Source organism: Micropterus dolomieu, linkage group LG03 (assembly GCF_021292245.1).
Source record: "Micropterus dolomieu isolate WLL.071019.BEF.003 ecotype Adirondacks linkage group LG03, ASM2129224v1, whole genome shotgun sequence".
NCBI lineage: Eukaryota > Metazoa > Chordata > Actinopteri > Centrarchiformes > Centrarchidae > Micropterus > Micropterus dolomieu.
Window position 1 is genome coordinate 29,900,040 of NC_060152.1, and position 15,152 is coordinate 29,915,191.

Consider the following 15,152-nt stretch of genomic DNA (forward strand, 5'->3'; position numbering starts at 1 on the left):
TCTCCTCTCCTTTTCATCATGTTTATTTCGTTTCCTCTCCTCAGGCCTGTGAGATACCAGAAACAGCGGTGTTCAGCCTGGCTCCCCCTGAAGAATCATCCCTGGCCAAACCCTGCTCTGTGCCATGCTGGGACCTCCTCCAAACCAGCGTCCAGGGGAAGGTTGAGTTCCCTCTTCCCCTCAGACACATGCTCTTCAGCTTGTTTCCCAGGCCCGATAGTGGAGTTGGATCTGCACCTTGGAGCCTGCCTGCTCCCATTCGACCAGACTTCCCAAGGCAAAGTTTGTCTGTTCCTGGGGATCCAGACTCTGGGGGTGGCCTGAGCAGCAGGTGGGTGAAGCAGAGCATTTGTGGTTTGCTGGCTGTGACAGTCCATTTAGTATAGGGTACCAAACCCCGGCTGGCACAGGACATAAAGCGGGGAGGTACTGTTGCTGGTCACAGCTTGTTAAACACTGCAGATGAAGCAAAAGGAGAAATGCCCTCAACATTTCCACTGTCAGTCTCTCTGCTTGTCTTGTGCAATTGATCCCTCTCAGCCTATCTCATGTCTTTCTTTCTTTCTTATGTATTTTTGTCTTAACTTAAGCCCTAGTAAAAAGCTATTTCATCTTTCTTTCTATTACCAAATACACAGTGTACATAATGAGCATATGTTTCATCAGATCCATCCTTGTGTTCTAGAGTTTGTCTGGCCAGCTTGGCTCTCATTTACAGTGTAAATTTAACATGTGCAGCCAAACACACACAAATAGAAGCACACACAGAGTTACCCGTGTGTCAACGCCTGGCTCGAGTTAGGGCTCGGCCTATGGATGCACCTCGGTAATTTGCAAATGGACATAGCAGTAATATGACGTTTGACATGTTGGTGGGTGTGTGAGCTCTTATCTGTGTGTGGTTAGAAGGGCTTGGTCTGTGGACAGTTTATTTATGTTCTTGTTTATTTATGTTTTTATTTGTGTTTTGCAGAGCCATAGTAATGACATATCAGGAGCACCTTGGGGTGACATACATCATTCTGAATGAGGACCCCTGTCCTCGCATGCTGGTCCACAACAAGTGTCCTATCCCACTGCTGCTAAAGGAAAATGTCAAAGGTAGGAAGGGAAAGGCCTGACTGGGCTGGACTGGACTTGTTTCTGGGTTTGTTTCCTCTCCTGTCTCAGCTCACCCCATCCCCCTCCTCCCCTTGTCTTATTCATTTTATTTACTATTTATGCTTCTATTTATTTACTTTTTCTTCTTATATTCAATAGAAACTCCAAGGACTGAGGTGTTCTGCCGTCCTCTGCCTGCTAATTGCTCCCTGCACCATGAGCTCTACCACCACTTTTCAACTTTCCCCGAGTGCAGGCAGAAAGAGATGCTGCCCACACTGCTGTTGAAAACCACCTCAGACCACAGCTCCACCGACTGGACTGATCCCATAGATATCAACTGCCCCGGCACTCAGGTATAAACATGCATGTAGACAGGGTGAGGTGTAAAGAAATCAGGAGTTTGTCCCATCTGTAAATAAACTGTATATTTCCCTTTTGATTTTAACCACTTAGCGTAGCAATGCAACATTTTCTTATCATCGTCCCTCTTCTCACAATAGTGGAATTCAGTGCACATTATATATACATTTCCCTGTTTCTTTTCTTTTTCTTTTTGATCAAAGCGGCTTTATTTCAATAATTTGTGTTTGGTGGGTGAGTATGTGAGTGCCCTCTGGAGTTCAGTAGCTGGTCAGCCAGTATTTGTGGTTTGGTCAGTATAGTAGTGTGAGGTTGGATGTTAAGGAGGAGTGTGTGTAATTTTTGGTGTTGTGGCTATCCTGCTGCAGGTTGGGGTTGAGGCTGAGGGTGTGTATCTCTGGTTACTGTGAGGTCTAAGTCAGACCTCTGTGGTAGGGGTGAGAGGTCAAAGGTTGGACTTGTTGTGACTGCTCTGCAAAGCGTTCTGCTTCCTTTCGTCACATGGGGGGCTGATCACTCTGAACCTGAAGTGGTGGAGGTTAAAGTTGTGTAAAGACACATGTATGCTCTGAAACACAGACACACAAAGAACAAGAGAGCGCTGAACTATGAATGGGTGAAGTTGCCTCTTCAAAGTTTATTTAAGGTGGAAATGAGCATGTGCAACAGTCACTATCCATAGAGAGTATCTATGTAACACAGATCTGTATTCTGTTGTTGCTCAGGTGGTGTTCCTGCCAGGATTTGGCTGTCTCTACATCGACGTGGAGTATGACAAAGGCACCCTGGTTCTGTCTCTGGCACCAGAGGGCAGCATGGACGCTGTAATCAACCAGCACAGCAGGTATGTGTGCACAGGCAGTGGTTTTATTGTTGTTTTATGCTCCCTACATATTTGAACCATATGAAATCATCTGTGCATGTTGTTCATCCTAACCTCAAGGTATCTACCCGTGTGCCTTTTATTGTGTTCACTTCAAATGAGTATATGATTATTGTTAACAGCATTGTTTTCATGCAGCAGTTGTTACTAGACTCCAAACATGAAGAACCAGGCATCATTTTCACCACAGGAGGGCAATAAAACCTTCTTGTGTTGTCATGAGTGAAATTACTACAGTAGAACATGGTATTACAGCTTTATTCCATTACATCAACGCATACCTTCTTTGTCATTTTGGCAAAGCAGGAAATTAATATAATTGACGTATTAGGTAAATGTAAACAAATTACATCATTCAGTGACTTTTGTTAATGTGCTCTGCTGGTTGGAAATTCATGAAACATCATCAGCACAAGATGAATGAGTAGAGTCTCTGTCCTCTACAAATCATCTCAATCATAAAACACATATTTAGTTTAGACTTCAGTTATGTTTAAGATAGAAATGCAATTTTTCCCACAAAATGACGGACAACTTGGGCTGCAGCCAAGGGGGGGTCAGTGTTAGCGGGGTATATTTTCTATTTCTTGTAGGTTATTTCTTATTTCACCATTTTAATTAAACATATAACAACCTAAACGACTGGTAGACATACATCAGTGCAAACCGTTACAGCCCTTCATTTATTTCAATAAATGATACTTTGACAGTAATAAACTCGGTTTTGTTTCAGGTCTTCCAAGCTGTCGTTCAGAGTCCTCCTGAGTGAAGCCAGTGTGGTGCTAAGTGATGACATCACCAGTCCCTCTGGTTCTGTGGAGTTGCTGAGACTCACGATGACCAAGCTGCTCCTCACCCTGGCTCCAGCACCCACCTCCCTGCCCCCGGAGCTGGCAGTTGACCCTGGAATGTGCACTGCACCCATCTCCGCCTTGATGCCTGACGCCTCTCTGATCGAAGCCTACTGCTCTAGTCTGCAAATAGACAATCAGCTGTATAACCGAGCAAGTTTCCACTTCCCCGTGCTGCTTTGCCAGGATCAGAGAGTGGGAGCTGAGCCTGGGGGTCCATGGAGCAGCGATGCCAATCCCACTCAGTCTCCTGCAGCCCTGGAGGAGTTCAAACAATCTTGTTTCATTCAGCTGAGGATGGTGCTGGCTGAGGACCGACACACTTTGGAGGAGGTTGGATTCATTCTTCTCTCTTTGTATTTGCATTTTCTTTGTCGCAGTAGACGCTACCTCTCTGACCTACCTCAGTCACAAAGCACACTCCAGCAACCCCTTTACCAGTCATTCAGAAAAAATGCTACCATACATTTTTGCTCATAAAATGCAGTCTTTTTTTATTTAATTCCTTAACAATATAACACAATTTAAATTAATTGTTTTACAACTGCATTTTGTTTATGTCAAAAAGGACCAAACAGGTGTTCAGTGTGTCCAAGTCCGTTTATTCGTGATCACCAATTCACATAACAGCGTTGTGTGCTTTCTCCTCAGGTCACCTTCCAGCTCCAACCTGCCAGAGTCTACCTCGAAGACACCTTTGTTTACTACATTAAGACCCTGTTCCACACCTACATCCCTGACAGTGCCATGGCATCAGCTACAGCAGAGACCCAAAGGAGTAGAGAGTCTGGATCTGCCCCCACCTTCCCAGAACAGGTGCACTATTCATTGTGTGGTGTTTTTATTTAGGTTTTTATGAGGCTGAATGTTTTTGGGTTTAGTCACTGCATTCTCATGACATTATTACCCCAGTGGTGCATTTAGCTCGTTCAAGACATACGGGAAGCAGCATCTAACGTCATTATGGTTGTCAGCACGCCTGTGAATGAGGTCTGCTTATTTGCAGATAAAATTTACCAGATCTTTTACATGTTTTTTTACAGTCAGTTCCATAATACGCTTAAAGTACCTTCATGCCATCATCTTCATATCATCTCATGCTTAAATAATACTTTTGACAGGAATAGATAGAAATATGTCACACAACTTTGCTGCATGACAGAAAATGATTGTTTTATAATAATTAAGCCATTAATTAACCCAGTCCCATAAAGGAACTCAAGTCTGTGCTGTGTATCACACAATGTTGTATTAGTGTTATTATGGTCATTACTGTCTTAACTCAACGTTAAAAGTATAACATTTCTTCCAGGTGCTTCAGTCGATGCAGGCGTTGGTCCACCCTGTGCGGCTGCAGAGGCTCACCATCCAGCCGATTAACCTGTTGGTCAGCATCCACGCCTCCCTGAAGTTGTACATCGCTTCAGACCACACTCCTCTCTCCTTCTCCCTGTTTGAGAGAGGACCGCTGTGCACCACGGCCAGACAGCTAATACACGCTCTGGCCATGCACTATGCTGCCGGAGCCCTCTTCAGAGCTGGTAGGTAGTAGATAGAGGGAGTTGCATAACTTCTTTCTCTCAAATGCCTCGTATTCGCCTGCTGCCACATCATTCGCACCATAAGGCAAATGGTCCTTCAAGCAAGCTTGTGTTTTCATGTAGACTGATGCACTACAGGGACACACTCAAATTCATGGGATCGTATGCACTCAGTTTAAGCAAATATGTACAGAAGAATAACAGGATGTGTGCTCCAGTGAGAAAAAAGTCTCACTAAGTCTTGCTTTGAAGTGATTGTACCCAAGGGCTCCCATTGTTTTGTGGCAGAAAGTGCAGTAAAACTCTAAAGCTACAGGAAGCAAAATCTGAATCACTGGAGGCTTGAAAAAGATTTAGATTCTCACACTGTCATAATTTACTGTATGTCATAGATAATCTGTGAATGGCCACCGGGTCTAAGTCTGACTTATCAGGCCCTATACCTCTCTCCTGCGTTGTCCTCCTGTCTAGTCAAAGCCTCCACACATGTTCTGATTTAACCCAGTCATTTCCACATCAGAAATCCCAGTTCTGGACAGACACTTCCTTCTTGCTGTCTCTCGTTAGAGCTCTCATTTTTGCTCGTATTTCAACATGTCACCTCACCGCATTCTCCTCTTCCTGAGTCATCATGGAGTGAGGGGCACCGGGAAGCATTGCATTCTGGCACCGATTAGTATTAGGATGTACGGCACTGTAGAGGCGTAAATCCATGCACAAACACATGCAAAGACTTACGTCTATAATAAAAGGTTATCTCTGCATATACTCCAGTATATGCGTATGTATGCGATGTTTAAAAGCATGACTCAGCCCTGTAAACATCATCTCCTGTCAGGATTTTTTGCTTCACCAAAACCACAACTGGGAGAGTATGTGAAGCAGAAATGACCACTAGGCCCCACTGGAGTTGGTTTCCTACCATTAGAGTCCATCACTCAAGTGCAAATTGACAGAGAATAAGAGCAGAGCGAGGTCTGGCGTCTTGAGAAATGGCTATTTGATTTTTGTGATGCAATTGTCAGTGCATAAATATCAATGAGCCATGCCATCTGAAGGAGACTCTATGGTTGAATGAGAGAGGTGAGATAGCAAGAGGCTGTAAATCTTACTGTGGCACATGTATGATTTCATGCAGGAGTGTGCATGTCTGTGTGCCGGAGTGCACATGTTAATGTGTGCGTACATTTGTGAATATTTGTATTTGTTTTGAAAATGATTCTGGTAGAATGAATGCTAAAAATATAATCATGATGTAAGAGCATTTTGTAAGTAATTCTGTAGAATGTTTTCATTGGGAAAGCCTCCCTCTCTAAACTGCTTTTGGCAAGTAGAGGACAGTGAAAGAGCATTTACTCAAGGGGCTAGTATGTGGAATTTTCCTCCTAAAAGCAGGTGTTTCAGCTGTATTTCTTTCGATTTCTGTTGACTTCAAAACTCACTGTAGCAGTCTACAAAATGACTGTGCGATTATACTGTGTTCTTTAAATTGTGTATTATAACATTATTGTGGCTACCTCCAAAAATAATACAGTTAAAGTTTATTTATTTAAAAATTTAAAGTTTTTCTTTTAAAGCTAAACTGAAAGAGAAAAATCTCTCTAAAAAACAGAAAAGTGGGTAGTTAGCAACTCTATGCTAATAACTTAAATGGAGATTAAAGGCACTCTGAAATAGGTTTTAAAACCTTTCTTCTTGGTGGTTACCCATTAGAAGGTGACATGGGAGTGGATTTTCACTCCTGTCCCATCTCACTACCACAAAAATACCCCTGTCCCACGACTCCTGGTCCATCCCCTTCATTCATATTAGAATTACATGTTCATATATAAAGACTGATCTGTTAAATCCCGTCCTGCCAGCTACCATAGACTTTTTTTCCTGTCACATCCCAGTCCCATGTGAAATTGACTCCCATCCCACAGGAATCCCCTAACCCACAGGATTTCCTAAAAAATCTCAGCCCTTCCTACCTCCTCCTCACATCATGAAAATAAAACAGAATATTTCAGACACTGCTGATAAATGAGTAAAAGCCAAATCTTCCGGCATTACATTGAAAAAGTACATGATTAATTATAATAATATGATATCCTGTGCTGTGGTTGTCACTCTCTCAGGTTGGGTGGTAGGGTCTTTGGAGATCCTGGGCAGTCCTGGCAGCCTGGTGCGGAGCATCGGTAATGGCGTGTCTGACTTCTTCCGACTGCCATATGAGGGTCTGACCCGCGGGCCGGGAGCCTTCGTTAGCGGGGTGTCCAGAGGGACCACCTCCTTCGTCAAACATATCTCAAAAGGTAACACAGACGTTCATAATGTTTTACACAAAATCTTAATCTCTTTGCACACACATCTGTATTTGTGGACTAAAAATGTTACTTTATAGCTTAACGTATATCTTCCCCCCAGACTGATACAACACACATGTTTTTGGATAAACACTGTTTCTATTTAGGTCGTCACGAAGTGATGACTAGCACAACATTTATTAAATAAACTTTGTGCTGTGTGATGAGCAGTTTTGGGTTTTGGCAGACATGGCTGACAGCACATGAGTCATAGTTATCTATAAAGAAAGCCAAACAGCAGTTACTGTATACCTCATAGATTTGTCTGTCCCCTGTGTGCAGAGGTGTCAAAGTATCTTTAAGCTAGAAACTTAATTAATCCTCCAAACAAATTAATTTTGAACATGATGCATTTCTTTTCACAGAGTTTTCCTATTTAAATCTCGTAATGATTCGTTAATACGAGGCACTATGACCTCCACCACCTCTCTCCACTTACTGGCAGTGTTCATGATGTCACTGCAAACTCTGAACGTTGAGTTAGAACATGTCGTCTTTGTGTTTAGGCACGCTGACGTCCATCACCAATTTAGCTACAAGCCTGGCCAGGAACATGGACCGCCTGTCTCTGGATGAAGAACACTACACCAGGCAGGAGGAGTGGAGACGCCAGCTGCCAGAGAGCCTCGGGGACGGACTGAGGCAGGGGCTGTCACGACTCGGCATTAGCTTGTTAGGTGTGTGGGTCTGCGCACACACACACACACGCACACACAGTCTCTCATGTGATTTTGACATTTAATGCTTTTGCAACATTTCTAATTAGGAATGCACCAGCACATTTCAGTAATATTTTAGTCATCATCCCTCTAAATTCCTAAATGAGTTGAATTATCAAAATCTGTCCCTGCTCCCTTTTTTTCCCCTCACACTGTTAATCATGTCTTCTCAATAACCCAAAATACGTGGTTTTAGATGAGAAGTGTAAAATCCTGGTGATCCAGAAGTCCGATCTAAATTGTTTTCTCAAAGGCTAGGATAATCTTTCTAAGCTCCTTTATATTTTTTCCATGTATGAAACAGGAAATGCAATTTTTCCCACAAAATGACGGACAGCTTGGGCTGCAGCCGGGGGGGGGGGGGTCAGTGTTAGCAGGGTATATTTTCTATTTCTTGTAGGTTATTTCTTATTTCACCATTTTAATTAAACATATAACAACCTAAATGACTGGTAGACATACATCAGTGCAAACCATTCCACCTGGAAAAAAATTTACCAGGTGAAAAAAGGTGTTTATTTTTCATCTTTGAAAACAGGTTAAAAAATGTCTTTTTGTCAGGATAATTTTTCTGTGCTGTGTAGTTTTTCTGATAACTGATAAACTTTATTGTTTTTTGCAAATATTCACTCACTTTGAATCTGATGCCTGCAACACGTTCCAAAAAACCTGGGACAGGAGCATGTTTACCTGATTACCTCTGTGTTACATCACCTTTCCTTTTAATAACACTCAAGCGTTTGGTAACTGAGAACACTAATTGCTGAAGCTTTGTAGGTGGAATTCTTTCTTGCTTGATGTTGACTTCAGTTGCTCAACAGTCGGGGGTCTCTGTTGTCGTCTTTTGCGCTTCATAATGCGCCAGACATTTTCAAAGGGAGACAGGTGTGGACTGCAGGCAGGCCAGTCTAGTACCCGCACTCTTTTACTACACGCTGTTAATAACACGTGCAGAATGTGGCTTGGCGTTGTCTTGCAGGGGAAATAAACAGGGACGTCCCTGAAAAAGACGTTACTTTGATGGCAGCATATGTTGCTCCAAAACCTGTATGTACCTTTCATCATTAATGGTGCCTTCACAGATGTGCGAGTTACCCATGCCATGGGCACTAACACGCCCCCATACCATCACAGATGCTGGCTTTTGAACTTAGCGCTGATAACAATCCGGACGGTCCTTTTTCCTCTTTGGCCCGAAGGACACGACGCCCATTATTTCCAAGAACAATTTGAAATGTGGACTCGTCAGACCACAGCACACTTTTCCACTTTGCGTCAGTCCATCGCAGATGAGCTCGGGCCCAGGGAAGCCGGCGGCGTTTCTGGGTGGTGTTGATATATGGTTTTCGCTTTGCATGGTAGAGTTTTAACTTGCACTTGTTGATGTAGCGACGAACTGTGTTAACTGACAATGGTTTTCTGAAGTGTTCCTGAGCCCATGTGGAAATATCCTTTACACAACAATGTCGGTTTAATGCAGTACCGCCCGAGGGATCGAAGGTCACGGGCATTCAGTGTTGGTCTTCAGACTTGCCGCTTACGTGCAGAGATTTCTCCAGATTCTCTGAATCTTTTGATGATATTATGGACCGTAGATGATGAAATCCCTAAATTCCTTGCAATTGTACGTTGAGAAACGTTATTCTTTAACTGTTGGGCTATTTGCTCACGCAGTTGTTCACAAAGTGGTGAACTTAGTTTGTAAATTGAATATAGGTTGAAAAGGATTTGCTAATAAATGCATTCTGGTTTTATGTTACGTTTTACACAATGTCCCAACTTCATTGGAATTGGGGTTATATGTATATATATCATTGTTTTATTTTTTTTGTATTATATATTAGGATCTCTGTTCCTTTAACAGTTTAATAAGGTCACTCGATATGTATGGAAACCTGTTCTGCCCACACACACTTCATCCACTGTCCATAGGCTAATGCCTTGTGGTGTGCACAGTTACAGAAAGTCACGAGACCAAGCAGGGGAGACAGAACAGCAGGGACTCAATAAACACCCAGAGGGCAGTAAAACTCAAGTCTGTCTCAAATCAGTCTCAAAGACACACAGAATATCGTCATTGACACCAAACAGCTGCTCACATCTTTCTGGGTTACAGTTACAACTCCTGAGATGCACTGTGGATCCCAGCATCTGTGTCATACATAAAATGAATTGTCAGATATCTTCTGTGGGGAAAAAGCATGTCAGAATTCCTGTCCCATTTATGACACATTGGATTCTGAATGTCTGTTTCCCATGTGACACTAAAGTGAAATCTCTAAGAGGTCATGCCCCTTTTTTTGCCCACAAAAGATAGAATTATGTTAGCTTCTTGTATTTTGTAATTGTAAGTCTCATTTAGTTTTTATTTAATAAAGCACAATAATAAATAACAACATCCCTTTTCATTGATCTCAAAGGAGCAATAGCGGGCATCGTGGACCAACCCATGCAGAACTTCCAAAGGAACTGGGAGACGCAGAGCTCAGCTGGTAGCAAAGCCAAAGGGGTCATCTCTGGAGTGGGGAAAGGTATTGTGGGGGTTTTCACCAAGCCCATCGGAGGAGCAGCTGAACTCGTCTCCCAGACTGGATATGGTGAGTCAAAGTTCAGGAGCTGTGTTGGAGGGCTTTCAGCCGTTAAAGCCTGATTAGTGTTGTTTATTATAATAGCCCCCTGTGGTTCACAAACACACAAAACATAGGAAAATTAAAGGAAATTGGAGCATAATTCAAAAATGATGACAGACACAACTAAGAACTACTGGACCATTGTCATGTCTGGCAACGAGCTATATCATTCTGTCATTTTTTGTCAATATCTTTGGCCTGTAGAGATGCTAACTTTTACGTCCTTAACACACAAGCACATTATTACTGCCACACAGCACTAAACTGAAGTGTAAATACAGATTCTGCCATGCAACAAGGTCTCAAGTTTAACACAACTCAACAAATACCACTTTCCAAGGAGCCTTAGGCAACAATATTCTATTAAACACATATATGAATTCAAGTTAGTGAAGCCAGGAAAATTGCAAATCTACCGGTGGATGTACAATTTCTCCCCTTTTCTCCTCTTGGTTCCTGCCAGAAGCCAAGTGTTTATTAGGCCACACCTCCAGTAGTACTGTAGGACCCAGGAGAGAACTGCTGAAAGATCCCCTGCTGCACACACGCGCAAAAACACTTGCATATACGGGCAGTTACGGTCTTTGGAGTTGGTTTGTTTTTTATTGGGGGTAGAAGATACGGGTGGGAGTTGAGGAGTGTGTCAGAGGGTGGTGTGTGTTGGCGCTAACAGGTCTTGGCTGTAGCACATAAACTACCAACGAGGTTAACGGCTCTGTATAAGAGCAATGACTCCCTGGGGCCTGGCTCTGATCCTCTGAGCTCTGCAGAAAACAAACACACAAACACAAACGTGTGCATATACGTGTGGGTCCACGTGGATGCACACGAGTACACACAAAGGCGCTGCTGCAAGACGTCTGACTGACCAGCAGTCCACATCGACACTCGCCCTGACAACATACACCAAAAAACTCAATCTGCAGGTAAAATATGCAGATAAACCGATTGATTTGTAGCAGAACTCTGTCACATCCTGTCTTATGAAACACGTCAATATTACCCCCCCACACACACACTTGCAAACACCCACTTGAACAGCATTGCAGTACCAATGCAGTGACATCATTAATGGATCTCACTGTGTTCTTTATGGCTCTGTTTTAACTACTTGATGACTTCACTGGCCTGCTGCTGCTGATCTGCTGACAGCTAGAGTGGGGTGAAGGAAAACTGACCACACGCACATGGGTTATGAACTCACTCTGCTATGTACACACAGAGCTATCCTGATCAGAATATGAAATGTACATTAGTAATAATGCACTCACACACTAACAGAAGCTGTCTTTATCTATCAAATGTCTTTTCATCAGCTTGGATTTAGATTCAAGTGAGAACGGTACCCGTCTGCCTTGTCGATTGCACATTATATTTAAATGCATGTACACAATCTACCACACTGTCAAACACAGAAGTGTTTATGCTGAATGTCTGTACGTTTGTCTTTGTGTCTCTTCTAACAGGGATCCTTCATGGAGCAGGACTGTGGCAGCTTCCTAAACAGCTGTACCTGCCTACAGAGGAGAAGTCGGCTCAGGCCCCAAACAGCCACCTTAAATATGTCTGGTACGACCCCCAGAGCCTTTCATTTCTCCTGCAGGCTCCTCCTTTGCTTTTGTCCAGCTATTCGTTAGAAGTGGGACATGTGTTCTCGCCTTTGCTTTTCTTGGACTCTCTCCAGGATATGCCGTTGTTTTTCTCCCCCTTAACTCTCATCATTTTTGCTGTCTTGTTTAAAAAAGCCTTGGAGGGTTCATTACCCACTTTCCAACAAAAAAAAAAAAAAAAAAAAGTCTGGAAAGATGTTTGACCTTGATCCCACACATGGTAGCCAGCCTGCCCTCCCGTGTTCTCATCGAGCCATGTTAAAAGGTTTTTATAAGCACGCTGCCAAAGCCGCCAGCTAGAAATTGTTCTTGTTGTTTAACTATGAGGCTATCCAGAGATGTTTCCCAGTACCATCAGATGGAGGAGGAACACCTTCCTCTTGTGCTGGAAAGGTTTGGATGTTGGGGGAGACTCAAAGATTTACAAAGTTTACATGTTGTGCAAAGCAGAAGGTTACCTTTGGGTCCTGCGTTGTAAAAATATGGCTTGAAGTACGGCTGTATCGACAGCAGTGAGTCAGATCTGAGTGTTTTGAAAGTTCCAGTATGCTCTCTCTGTGGGACACTTAATATTATCATAAAAATTTATAAGGCTCTGTCTCCAGAAGGTTATCAGGAGCTGTAGAAAAAGCATTTATGGCATTTTATAATGAATTTTCCGCAATTTAGTTTGGTTTCCATAGCTATCAAACATTTACTTCTAATAGCATTCAGTGTTGACTGTCAACTGCCATGAGGAAAGAGGCCAAATTTGAGATACAATATTTCTTTAGGACATTCCACTTTAGTTGTCATCACCCGAGGGGTTAGCAGTATGCTGTGCTAATGTTAGGAGGAGGAGGAAGATGGGGGGGGGGGAATATAAAAATACATGAACACTGAGATAATGCTCCCCTGCGGTTTTATCCATACAGGATTGCAGTCAAACTGGTTTCCATCAGGCATCCATCAATTATTTTTACTACTACAGGTAGCCCAGACACTTGAGGGGTCAGACTGTTTGAACAGAGTAACACTGAACAGAACCAAAGTGTCCCTACTGTGGCTGCTTCAACATCTGCTCTGAACTTTGAACACCTGCCTTCCAAAGTAAACACACTGTCAGAGAAACATGACTGAAGACTTCAGTCCCTGCGCACATTTTGTGAAATAGGAACCACACAGAGAAAATGTAAATTACTGGATGTATGCAGACACATGTGGCCACTTGTTTGTGAGTTGAGGTTAGCTGGGCACTTTGTGTGGTCTTGTGTTTCCTGGTGAAAATGTGTATCTGAAGTTAGGAGGCCTTACATTATGCATGTGTATGTACACAAAACCCATGCACGCAGGGGAAGGAAGTCACGTGTTGTTTGAGTGTTGCCTACAGTACGCCTTATTTTTAAGAGTAGATTATAGGTAAAATTTGGATTTCTCCCCCTAAATAAATAGCATATTGTGTTTAGTAATGTCATGACGCTTGCTCTGCTTTGTGACGACAGGAAGATGCTCCAGTCTCTGGGGCGGCCGGAGCTCCACATGGCCCTGCAGGTGACCATTGTGAGTGGGTCAGGTCAGGAGCATGCTGGCTGTCTGCTCCTCACCTCTGAAGTGCTGTTTGTGGTCAGCCTCAGTGAGGACACCCAGCAGCAGGCCTTTCCCATCACAGAGGTAACTGACAGTATGTTGTACATGTCATGTCTTGTAACAGTCAGATGAACCTTTCTTCAGCTGTGCAGACGGTGAAGTGAATGTTAAACATCCCGTGCTCTGCAGGTGGAGTGTCAGCAGGAGCCAGGACAGCAAGGCCACCTCACCCTCACCTTACAGCAGCAGACAGTAGCCAGCGACACAGAGGTGAGACACTGAAAGTAATGGAGCTGCACAGGCGTCACAGGGTACAAGATGATAATATAGGAGTTGAAATCTGTTAACTTTATTTATTCCTTTCCGTCTGGTTGAAGCTGAATATAGCCGCTCTAGTGTTTGCTTGGTATTACCATACTGTTACCAATGTGTACTGGTAATCATCTGGATGTCCTCCCTCAGGGTGACGGTGTTCGTGAGCGTCTGTCAGAACAGCAGTATCGGCGGCTGGTGGATTACGTGATGCGGGCCTCCCTGTTTCTTTCCCCCTCGGCCGCCTCTCTCCAGCTGCAGCCTCCGGTGACGCTCACTGAGCCACCGCCCTCTGTCACCAAGTCTTACCATTACCTGGTGGATCCCGCCTTCGCCAAGGTGTTTGTCAGCAAGTTCACCATGGTAAAGAATAAGGCGTTACGCATCGGATTCCACTAATGCACAGTAACACAATAAAAAAAAAAAATCCAACCTTTTGTTCCAAATTAAATAAAGCCTTAAAAAGTCTTGGGGAACAATGTACTTTGGCTCTGTAAAGATAACTACCCATTTCTGCAAAACATATGAGGTAAAATATGAACAAGTAACCACTTGGTCATCTGCGCCTTAGGAATGTAGAGGATTCTTGGAAAGATATCCCGTATGTACTGACACAACAAACTCATAGATTGGAATTGGTTTTAATCCTAGAAACACATGTAGTGAACACTAAAACTAAGAGTTGTGTCAACTTATACTGTGTTGGACCAACAGTGTGTTTCAACTTTAAATCAGGGCTCAATCAGTGAGTGTGGAACCTCTTTAGTGTTGCAGACAGAAATACACCGCTAACAGGAGGAGTCGCTAAGATCGATTACATGTCTATCAAAACAGTCCGATCTTTCGCACCGCTGAAGTATAGTGATCATGTCTCATGCCAATGAGAAGTGCAATATTATATACACACGTTGATGGATGATAGATACACCAGCTGTCAACCAAAATGTTTTATATAGATGATGTAATATACTTCGACAATAACACTGTCCTTTACGTTGATGCCAGTCCTTCATGATGCAGCCATGTTGTTGTTGCCTTTTATATTGTACCACTGAGCTCTCTGTAAGATTTCAGTCTAATGCCTTCAATGTATGTAAATGGATAATATATTAATAGAATAACACTTGTTTTTATTAAAATGTTTATATATCATTGTGTATTGTGATATTGGCAAATATGAATGAAATACATGAATATACATTATATATTCAAGTGGGATTTTCACAGA

General features: G+C 43.0%; 1 protein-coding gene across 2 annotated transcripts in view; it reads left to right on the forward strand.

Moving 5' to 3' along the window:
* The window catches only part of LOC123969008 (vacuolar protein sorting-associated protein 13B-like), a 324,425-nt gene extending 309,349 nt beyond the window's left edge, over positions 1–15,076 (forward strand). For both annotated transcript variants that reach the window (XM_046046088.1, XM_046046087.1), the window contains exons 55-68: positions 45–331; positions 974–1,101; positions 1,261–1,457; positions 2,190–2,308; positions 3,081–3,531; positions 3,850–4,014; positions 4,511–4,739; positions 6,860–7,036; positions 7,594–7,764; positions 10,227–10,403; positions 11,903–12,005; positions 13,528–13,696; positions 13,802–13,882; positions 14,075–15,076. In XM_046046088.1, the coding sequence (XP_045902044.1) occupies positions 45–331; positions 974–1,101; positions 1,261–1,457; positions 2,190–2,308; positions 3,081–3,531; positions 3,850–4,014; positions 4,511–4,739; positions 6,860–7,036; positions 7,594–7,764; positions 10,227–10,403; positions 11,903–12,005; positions 13,528–13,696; positions 13,802–13,882; positions 14,075–14,323 (2,703 nt within the window). In that variant the 3' untranslated portion in view covers positions 14,324–15,076. The remainder of the gene's footprint in view (positions 1–44; positions 332–973; positions 1,102–1,260; positions 1,458–2,189; positions 2,309–3,080; positions 3,532–3,849; positions 4,015–4,510; positions 4,740–6,859; positions 7,037–7,593; positions 7,765–10,226; positions 10,404–11,902; positions 12,006–13,527; positions 13,697–13,801; positions 13,883–14,074) is intronic.
* Positions 15,077–15,152: the final 76 nt, after the last annotated feature.